At 29.8% G+C, this 11,864-nt stretch overlaps 1 protein-coding gene across 1 annotated transcript; it reads right to left on the bottom strand.

Annotated features, from left to right (window-relative positions):
- Positions 1-7,438: 7,438 nt before the first annotated feature.
- LOC114273668 (putative WRKY transcription factor 14) lies at positions 7,439-11,063 on the bottom strand. The gene is made up of 3 exons (XM_028215463.2): positions 10,150-11,063; positions 9,297-9,437; positions 7,439-8,441 (listed from the first exon to the last, which is right to left on the bottom strand). The coding sequence occupies exons 1-3, from the start codon at positions 10,755-10,757 to the stop codon at positions 7,862-7,864; spliced, it is 1,329 nt and encodes a 442-aa protein (XP_028071264.2). The 5' UTR covers positions 10,758-11,063; the 3' UTR covers positions 7,439-7,861.
- Between the last annotated feature and the right edge of the window lie 801 nt (positions 11,064-11,864).

The raw sequence follows: 11,864 nt of genomic DNA, 5'->3' as shown, positions 1-11,864 counted from the left end.
TTACAAATTTTCATATTGCATTTGGATCTTATTTGATAAATTTGGTCATATAAATTTTATCAAATATGGATGTTTAGAATGAAAGTTTTTGGAATTATAAAATTTTGTAACCAAATAATAATCTTAATCTATACTATTATAATAAGTAAGGCCCAAATTTAGTGTAGTGAAACTTTTGCCATGTGGAATTTAATTGATTAAAAAAAAAAATCTATGTTTTTCATCCCAACTAACTCTATTCTCGTACAATTACTCAAATTTTTCATCCCAACCAACTCTACATTCCTACAATCACTCAAATTTGGCATCTTGCAAAAATAAAAATTTAAGAAAAAAACAAAAACCCCATGTTTTCCCTATAAATTTTCCTATCTCAACTTACTCTACACTTTCACAAATCGTCAGTTACTTTCATCATTTTTTTTTCACTTTTTGATTTCTTGCTCTCTACTTTCTGATTTCTCCTCTCTTTTTACAATGGTATCCAATGATAATTGCAACTAATTGAGAATTCTGAACCGCAAAAACCTTTGTCCCTTTCATTCCAATCGTTTCGAATCACGATTGAAGTATTGATGGTGGTCCTAATCTGTGAGTATTCGTCGACAAAAAATTTGTTTCCACTAACAACAAGTTCCTTTCTAATTGTTCAACCTGTAAGTGTTGTAATAATAATAATAATAATAATCTAACATGTCACACAGAATTTTACGAGCGCAACTAAAAATTTCAAAACAGAAAAAAATAATATTCAATGCAATTATATCAAGAAAAATAAATAAAGGTTAACAATAAATTCTAGATCTAGAAAAAACAGAAATATTCTGCAAACACAATTTTTCAACCAAAAAAAAAAAATAAAAAATCTAAAATGTTATTTGCCTTGACCATTAGTAAAGCCACTGCCAAATCTTTCTTTCATCCTCCATTCATTCATTCGAAACACATCAACAACAATATATGTTTGGTGGGGAATATAAAACAAAAACAATTAGTAAATAATTTGAATTCAAAGAAGACTTGATATACTAATGATGCGATAACACACCATGACCAATGACCAAACATCTATAGAAACATCAAATCATATCATGTGTATGATTTGAAGGATTTGAGTTAGATAAGAAGAAAAAAGAAAAAGAAAAAGCTTAAAGCATGATCATGATCATGAGGCTTAAAGCTTAATAGGTCATTAATCTTAATACTTTGTATGTAAATAATGTATTAAAATTTTAATTATTTTAACATTTTCTCCATGTTAGTAACAAGGAGTCATTATCTGCCATTTACCTTGTTTGAAGCAGCTTTTAGAGCTGTTTATGACTTTTTGTTTTAAGAGTCTTTGTCAAACTATTGAATACAATTTATATAGGTTTCGTTTGGATAGTGGATTGGTTTTTTAACTTTTTAATTATTTATGTCTGGGATTAAAAAGTTTCATTTGGAAAGGACTCTTTGGTTTTTTTGATTTTTTGTGATAGAAATAATGTAATGATTATGGGTTGAATGTGATATTTTACTAAAAAATCTATTTTATCTTTTTATGGCTAAAATAGCCCCAAACCCAACCAAACTCCTCTTTCCAAACTAAGCCATGTATAATTTACAAAGTAAAAATATCTTAAAGAAATTAAAATTTTAATTTTTTAAAAATGGACAAATTACAAATCAATGGTAACCTTTTAAAATAGTTACATATTCATGAAAAAAATGCAACATTTTAATTATTGAAGTTTGTAAACTTTATTACTAATTTGAAATCTTTTTTTTAACTTACACTGAATGGTTAATTCTCCTTAAAAATTAGAAAAGTAATGTTAAAAAACAAAAGAACTTACATCAAACATACTTATTTTGTGCATATCAACAAATTCAAAAGTATATTTAGTTTCGTCTTCATAGAATCATTACAACTACAGTCTCTCCAATAAACTCAAGTGCCCAAAGATTTCAATACAACACATAATGACTCTAACCCCCATCAATCAAAAAAATGAGGTAACCCATTACAAAACAAACTTTAGACTGTTCTTTTTCCTCCAAACGAAGTGACTTCAATTGAAATGTGTTTTGAATTTTTTTTTTTCAATTAAAGTTGATGGATTTGACAGAACTTAGGGTCACTGTGCTTTCAATAAATTGCACAGAAAATTTATTTCTATAGACCACACAAAGTTATATGAATTTTCAATCATTTTGAAGGCAATTTCTGACATGTATAATTAATATGTGAGAACACTTTGCTATAGGGTACCTCTGTATTTCTTCTTCATGTTCATCTACAAGAAAATATTTTTATCTAATTCTTTATTTATAATTGTCTATCGAACCAGAAACAAATGTTGAAAAAAGTACATGAATTAACAATGTTTTATTCATGTTCAGGACTTGTTTGGTAATAAATTATTTTAATAATTTTTTAACCTTCTACAAAAAGATATAAAGAAAAATAAAGAGAGTGATATAACAATTTAAGGTAACTTTTTAATTTTTTGACTAAAGCATATAGTTACCAAACGAGACCTCAATGTTTTAATTACCTATTTTTTCAGTAATTTTCCATCTTCCTACTAAAACCAATACTCTGTCAAAATTTGATAATGCCTTCGTTTGACATAAGTTAAAATGAGATTTTTTGGCTAAATAGCTATAAAAAGATAAAATAGGCTTTTTAACCCAATAAAATAAAATATCACATCTAAACCATAATCATTTTATTTTTTCTTTCATAAAAGTCAAAAAAGTCAAAAAGTCTATACCAAATGAGACTATTTAGCCCCAGACTAAAATAGGCAAAAAGTCAAAAAGCTAACCCACATCCTAAACGAATATATTTTTCTTTTCATTAATTTTATTTGTCATGTTGGTATCTTGATAATATTAACAATCGAATCCTTTTTAACCAACTAGGCTTAGCTTAGTTGGTCACCATGCATTTCTTTGGGCTTAGTCCCAAGAAGGTCATGGGTTTAATCTTCCTTCTGAGTTGAATTAAGGAAGTGCAATCACTTAGATATTTTGCCAAAGGATGGGGGGTTTTTCTCCCATAACTAATCTAACAACTAACATTTGCCAATTAAAAAAAAAAAATCAAATCCTTTTACAATAAGAAAATGCTTAAGTTTTTTAAAAAATTAACCAAAATTTAACCGCAATGACGTGAATTTTGCATACAAGTTATTTATTTATTTAGGAATAGGAATCAATCAATTAAGATTAAATCCCTAATCATGTCAGTATGGATAAATTTATAAATGATTTAAGGTATCTAGCATTGCATTTTTAAGGGAACACATAATGTTATCATATCTATAGCATTTTAACCTCAAAATTCATGCCTCAAAAAAGTAAATTAAATTAAAAAATAAAAACCCTCAAGATTCATGTGTTCCTTCAAAAAAAAAAAAGAGTACTAATCATGTGTAATTGTGTATAAACCACATGACATAAGAACAAAATTTAAAACACAAACAGTGAAATATTAGAACCTATAACTTAATGATACAATGGAAAAGTGAATATTGAAATATTGGAAAGTACAAAAAAAATAAAAATAAATACATACACATTACTTTAAGAAAAGCTAATGAGAGTTTTTTCTATAGGGGTCTTTCATAGGGATTATCCACATTTCTATAGAAGCTGTTTTTATTTTATTCAACTATTCAAAAATTATTTAAAATTATTATCTTATATGATTCAGATTTATTCTATCTATAAATCTTACACTATACAAGTTTAATCTCCATTACACAATCATCCATTTAGAAAATTCTGGGTGATTTGGTCGAGTTTAACAGACTTTTTCCAATTGATTTCCCAATTAACTTGCTATTTGCGAGATCTACCAACAATTGAAGATTTCCATATAAAATATCATTTGCTAAATCAAGTTTTCAATTTTTTACTGAAATGTATTATATAAAAATGTGAGTGGTAAAAGATATAAAATCATTTCAAAATTTATTAACCCAAAATCCTTGCCATTTTTTGGCTAGACCTACCGAAACTTCAACTCTGATGGGCTTCCAAATTCATAGTCCACTTATAATTTTGTCAAATTTATACGAAATTTGGTATAAGGTTTGGTATCACATCAACTGATCTGATGTCATGATAGCGAGAAAGGGTAAATGATAATTATGCCAAAAAGTAATTTGGAACCATTAGATTTACGTTATCAAAAAAAATTACAAAATCACACTATAATTTATCTAAAATGACTTTGAATTTGCTAATTTAACTATTAGAGATGCTCTTGTCATTTGTTTATCAGATAGACTTTAGACCGCAGGTAAATTACACTTTATTCCTTTTTTATTTGGCTATTTTCTCACTTTGATCTCTAAATTTTTTCCCCTCAATTTGACTTTTATATTCCAAGTTTTTCTCAATTTATACCAAAACCTAATTTATATCCAAAATTAGACAAAAAAAATGATAGATTAATAGCTGCATGACATAAAAATATTTTATTATATAATTCACACCGCTGACACAAATCTAAATGTAAATATAATAATATATTTTCTATGTTATGTAACAACTATTGTAGTATTTTTTTTTCTAATCTTAAATAGAAATTAATTTTAAAAATAAATTGAGAAAAACCTCAAATATAAAAGGTTAAAAAAAGCACTTCAAAAGTCAAATAAAAGGGACGAACTGCAATTTATCTTTTGAAAGCAACAATAAAAGACAAGGTAGGATATTAGCTTTTCTATCTCTTAATAGCAACCCTATTATGGATAAAACAGTTGAAGTTAAAAAAATTCAAAATATACACAAGTTGAATAGATTTATAGTACTAGGAACCCAAAGCTTATACATACATATCCTGCTTTACGCATCGCTAGAAAAGACTGATAAGAAAAGTCATGCTTCTATATAATATTTTTTTTCTTCCCATCTCTTGTCATCTTTCGTGCCCGCGGTGATTTTTTTTTTTTTTGGTTCATAATTTAGTTTTGAAGATGCTGTTTGAATTCATAGTGTTAGTATAGGTTCGTTACACTGATTTGAATGGTTCATTATCAACTATACAAAAAATTACATTAATTCATTAACCGTAATTTATTTGATTTTTCTCATTAATTATAAAAATAAATAAATAATTTATTTTTAAAAAATATAATTATCATCTGTTTTTTTAACAAACGTAATAAATAATTAAGGCTAGGTTTGACATCTTTTAAAAAAATCAAAAAATCACTATCATATTTAAGTCACATCATATTATTTAAATCACACCTCTCTACCATTATTTCAAACATAACTCATATTTCATAAAAAATTAAAAAGTATACTTATTTAGAACATTTCAAACAACCCTTAAATCAACTTCTTTTTTTATATATAAATAACATACATAAAATATTTAACAAAATAAATGATTCAAATATCAAAACATAATTCACGATAATTCTCACAAATGCAAACAACACTTCCCAATTAAATTATGAGCCCGAGGAATCTACCTCGTTTCAGCTACAAAGGTTATGTTTGGCATAAAAAAATTTGGATTAAAATAGTTAACAAATAAATAATATAAAATATCACATTTAAATTATAATTATTTTATTTTTTTACAAAAATTAAAAAAATTAAAAAATTTATCTCAAATAAAACTTTTTAATCTCAAAATAAAATAGTAAAATTTTTTTTAAAAGAAATTAAAAAATCAATTTACATTCCAAACAGAAACTAAAGCAAATAAAATTTTAAAAATAAAAAATATTTTGATATACCCACATGGGCAAAGTGGGGTCAGGATTGAATAATTTTCCGCACTCTGAAAGATGAGAGAGGGAGAGAGAGAAAGGGGTGAGTAGAAAGGCCGAGAGTCCCATCTTTACATCAATCTCTCACCATTGAGCTTTCCAGTCATGTCTTGTAGATGTACTTGTTTAACTGTTGAACCTTCTGTTCCTCAGCTTTCTGTCCCATCCAGCAATATTCCCAAATGGAATGTGGGACTCCCAATCAACCATTACTCGTTTTTTGTTTATTTTTATTTTTATTTTTAACTTCCCTTCTTCTAATCTCCTGACTGTTCTGGTAAATAACTACAAGAAAAGGTGATTTTAGAGAACTTTCACACTTCAAAAACTCCAACTGAAATGGGAAGGTCTATAAATTGTTAAAAAAAAATTAAAAAAAAAACAAAGATAGAAATAAAGAGAAGATAGCATGACGATTGAAATTACAACTATAGTTCTAAAAACTGGTTAATACGCTATGTATCAATTAATTCGTATCGAAAAAATAAGGCATCACGACGACTATAAACCAGTATGTTGCTGAGATTGAAAATCATAGGAGAATCGGTCGAGTTCTGATATGTATTGGTGTGTAACCATTACACAAGCCATTATACAAGTCGCGACAGACCGACACTCACCGGTTTGAACCGGTACAGGAAAGAAAAAATTGAAAAACTTGTGAAACATGGTTCTAAATACCGGCCGATACATATCGAAAAAATGGGGTGCCGCGACAGATAAAGGCCGATATACCGCTGAGATTGAAAATCGCAAGAATATCCGCCGAGTCCCAGTACGTATTGGCCTGTAATCGTTACACAAGCCGCGACAGGTCGATATTCACCGGTTCAGACCGGTACAGGAAAGAAAAAGCTAAAAAACATGTAAAATGATTTTTAAAATTTCACCGCCGCGACACCCGATCTCTGATACGTATCGATTGATACTACCGATACCGATATTCCGTGACCGACACCGTTATGTTACCTGATACTGCGATTTAGAACTTTGCTATGAAATGATTTTTAAAATTTCACCGCTGCGATACATGATTCCCTATACGTACTTACCAATACTACCGATACCGATAGTCCTTAATCGATACCATTACGTTACATAATACCGCGATTTAAAACCATTTGCAACCCAAAAAAATAAAATAAAAACCACCATTAACGAAGTGTTTCGCATTGATGATGTTTAAATTGTAGCTGCATATTTTTTACGGTGGTGCTACATGCACCAATGAGTGTACTAATCAGTATACCAATACTAGTTATAGCATTATTATTGACGTCACTCATTAATCACATTACAAATACCAAAAATTTTTTAAATTATGTCACATCATCAATTGGTACATTAGTTAGTACACTAATTAATACATATAGCATTATTCTATTTTTTTTTACCCTTTTTGTCTTTTGGAATTTATTTTTAAAAAAATTTTGTTAAAAGTTTTTTTTTGTGTTTTGCGATTTTTTTTTTTTAATCCAATATATTAATTTATTTATTTTTAAGGTTTTTAGTAGAGTAGAATCCAAAAACTAAAAAGATTACTAAAAACAAAAAAAATAATAATAATAAGTAATAAAAAACTAATTCAAAATACATTTACCAAAACCAATCTAAAAATATAGAATTAGAATACTGAATAGAACACAGACACTCGCAAATTTATGTGAACACATAGAGTCTATTTGGTACAATTTCTTACAAGTTGAGAATTGATAATTAGAAAATAGAAATTAACAACATTCTTTCCCCAACTTCTCGATAATCAGTTTTTCATTTTAGCTTATTTAAGTTATTGTTAACTTATAAACTGTAAATATAAATTGCACCAAATATTTTGACACATGTCAAAATATTAAAAAAAAATTATAAACATGCCTATAACTGCACCAAATAAAACCATAATAGGTTCATAAAATTGTGAGTGTCTATCGCTCCATCTGTGTCCCAATGTGGGGGGTTCACAATCATCTTCTGTCTGTGTTCCAATTATGTGCTCTCACTCTCAGTGCTGTTCTCAAAATCCACTAACCAACCATATAACAGTGAATGTTTCAGTGGGGGTTTCACTCTTCAAACTCTTGTTATAAACCCCTTTTAGCTTCTCCAAACTCTGTGTTGTTGATGTTGCTGCGATTGTTTCCATTCCATTCAAAGAGACTGCTGAATTGATCCAACACCTCTTTGTTTTCTCTCTCCTCATCTCCTGAAAACCCTTGGCTGAACAACAGGTTTAATGGGTCAGCTTCAATCTCTCCCAAATCTGCAAAAAAATCTTGATCAGACTGAAAACTCTCAGGCAATGCGGGCCGATAAGAAAACCCTTCACTGAATTCACCATCCTCCATCTCTATCTGCTTGTCAAGGTCTTCCACCATCTCTTCCTTCACCGGTGTTGTCGATGACGACACGGTGTCAACATTGTCGCTGCTCTCCTTCTGTTCTTGTTTGATTCTTGGTGAATTCTTTGAAGCTGAATTGTTGTTGTTGTTGTTCTTTGATGGTTGGGATCGAGTAGAGCCGGCTAGAGCATTTCTCTGAGTTGGCCATGGATGGTTGTGCTCTGAAGTGTAGGTTATGACTAACATGTTTGGATCTGTTCTGCTTCGCTCCACTTGTTTTCTGGCTGAACAACCCTTTGAGCTGCTGCATCTGTAATAGCCCCTGGAGAGAGAGAGAGAGAGAGAGAGAGAGAGAGAGAGAGAGAGAGAGAGAGAGATGACATGAATTACAAAATATTGACAAATTGAATCAAGTTATTAAAATCTATATTTGACTTGCATTCCAATCTAAATGACAATTACAGTATAAAAGACTACTCCAATCAATGGTATATCAAAAGTCTATCATCATTAATGGTCAAACAGTAGTAGTTAATGCGTGTTGGGTTTCGTTTTTCTTTTTTTAATTTTTCAAAAACACAGTGGAATTTTCTGATTTTTGTTTTTGATTTTTAAGAACTTTGTAAATTGGAAATAAAAATACATTTGACAACTAGTTTAATTACTAAAAGATGGAGACAAGTATTTTTTAATGAATTTTATTGAAAAAATATGTTTTCACTTATTTTCTAAACAAATTTCATTCATTTCCCTTGTTGATCGGCTATCATTCTGAACGCCACACCCACTCTACTCTCGTCTTTCTGCAATTCACTAAACATAATTTTCTTTATTTTTGTTTTAGAAAAATATGTATGTAATGTATCAAACATTTTAATATTTTTGTTCTAGTAAAAAACACACACAAAAAAAATTCATGTTTTTCAAAGTTTCTAAACATAAAACTGATAATGTTACAAAACACAACCCAAACTAACATTGTTGCAACAAGAAAAGAAACATACATTCTTTCATGCCAAAAATGAAGTCAAAATTAATGTAATTAATAAGTTGGGCAATTAATGTTTCTCACAGCATGAAACGCAAATTGCAGCTTCGGATCATTATATGAATGTGGAATTTTCTTCTCTTATCAAGAATGACTGATAGAAATAAGACCTAATCTTGAATTACTTACCTTGGATAAGGAGATCCTTTGATAGGCTTCTGACCGTACTTTCTCCATGCCCACAGATCAGATGGAACCACTTCTCCACTTTGCCTGCTGTTTGCAGGTGCTGGTGCTGGTATGCAGACTACCTTCTTTGCCTGGCTCTTCCTGTATATAATATATATATATATATATATTCAAATCAAGATTGGTTTTTCGCTAACTTTCGTAAACCAACTCCAACAAGCAACAAGACTAATAACAAGATGTACTTGTGTATTACCACCAGTCGGTTTCTGTATTCGTAACAGAACTGTCTTACTTTCCTCAAAAAAGTAGAAAATTGTAGCAAGTTCTTTAAGAAAGGCCAGAATAAAACACAAATACTTTCAGATGCGTTTTTGGAGAAAAGTAGATATAGATAACTTCATGAAGCTAAGTCTGAAAATACCATTGTCATGCTTTCACGGTGGTGATATATTGGCCGATATCACACAGTATGATGAACAATACCGACCAACTTATAGGTGAATATGGTATCGGAATTTTGAAATTCCGAGGTCGATACCATAGTTATCATACCAGTTGAGCTATATTTTCAGGCTGATGAAAAATTCAAAACCCATTAATGTATTGAGCAAGTTTTGGTTCCTCATAACTCTACAATGAATTTCTACATAAAATATGAAAATATACACTATACCCAACAAACCCTATATTAATTTCCTAATACTCAACAGTATTTATTATTTGTTTTTGAAGCCAAGAGTACTTCTCTATGATCTGTGAACTATATGATTATCGTTATAAAAAGAATATGTAGCAACTTGAAATCAATTAAACTGTTTGATAATTAATTCAAACAGTTCTCATTTCTCACCTTCTCTTGATACCCGAATTTCGCGGAGACGAGATCTGCACACCAGTACTCTCAACCAAGCAACTCTTCGATGTATTAGCACTAATCAAATCATTAGGAACAAAAGCAGAAGCCTTAATCCCCCGAGGCGAAGCCACCGCTACCACCGGCGACTCACAAGGCGAAACGGGCAGCTTACTATTCGGCGAGATCTGAAGCATCCTTGAGAAAATATTACAAGGTCTCTTCATCTGCTCATCAAGGATCTTGTGACCAAGAACACCACCAGCGCCACCACCAAAGGCGGCGGTGGTGGTTGGGTCTCCAACACCACTTTTGATAATTTCTGTAGAATTGTTTGAGCTGTTGAAAAACCCTGAACTCGGCATATTAAGCTCGTGAAGAAGTGGATCTCTCATGTTAGAGAAGAAAGGATCGCCAAAATCATCGACCGCCGGTTCTTCTAACCCAGATGGGTAATTCATTGAATGATCTGCTGGAAACTGCCAGTCAGACACCGGTACTTCGCCGGAAAAGCCACTACCGCTCACCCCACCGCCGCTGGCTCGGACTATGTCAGCTAAATCACCTTGGTAATTTTCCATAGTTTGGAGAAAGAAACTACACATGCTTTGGAAGAAAAAAAACAATAGAAATGGGAACAGAAGTAGAATTAGAAGAAGAGCCTCTCATTTGACCTCTCTCTGGTTTGGTATGTTTTGCGCCAAACAGACGTAAAGGACATGCACTTGTATGTATGTGTGTGCTTCAAAGTGCTTTTTGATCAAGCACCTGTGAAAGAGTTGTGGGTAGATGGGTCTTTTGCTGTTTAGGAAGCATGTAAAAGCACAACCATGTTTTGAAGGTTGAAACTGGTGTTTGTTATCTTGTCAAAAAAAAAAAAATGATATTCTTATAGAATTCATAACAACAATAATGTGATAACAGTATTTTTAAAAAAATAACATATAAGTCCTTTTTTTTATATATATATATTTTTAAATTTAATAATGTGTAAGTGAAATAATTGATTAATAATTAAAAAAATATGAAAGGGAGAGAGAGAGAGAGAGAGTTACCTTAGATGCCGTTTGGCATGTGGCTTTTTTAGTAAGTTTTTTTTTACTATTTAGGCTCTGGTTAAAAAGTTCATTTCGGTGGGCTTTTTTGATTTTTTTTCTACTTTTATAAAGCAAAAATAATATGATTATGATTTGATGTGACATTTTATTTTATTGATTTTTTTATCTTATTTTATCTTTTTATAACTAATTTGGCCAAAAAAGCCAATGCCATACAAAGTAATTGATTGTCATATCGTCAAACTTGAAAATTAAAAAGTCTAATTTTTAGACTTGTACAACAATACATTTTAAAAATATATATTATCTTGATCAATCTTTTACTTTACATTCTTCATTTAATTTTATATCTTTTTTATTGTATAGCACTACTCAAAAATAAAATTACTATACCAACAGAAATAATATACAATACACACACATATATATATATATATATATATATAATGATGTATGTATCTTCCATAAAGTTTGTATGTGTGTATCATCAATAAAGCTTTTTCTTTTGTCGTTCAAAAAAAAAATGATGTACGTATCAAAACAATTACTGTAATATTATTCCAATAATGTTACAGTTATACATTTTTATATTTTATTATGTTTATCATCTTATTTATTAACACAATATTAATATAAGAACAATAATACTAAAGT

The sequence above is a fragment of the Camellia sinensis genome, chromosome 9 (assembly GCF_055761805.1).
Source record: "Camellia sinensis isolate YWXY chromosome 9, ASM5576180v1, whole genome shotgun sequence".
NCBI lineage: Eukaryota > Viridiplantae > Streptophyta > Magnoliopsida > Ericales > Theaceae > Camellia > Camellia sinensis.
Note: the sequence above shows the minus strand (reverse complement) of the source record. Positions and strands in the feature narration are given on the sequence as shown.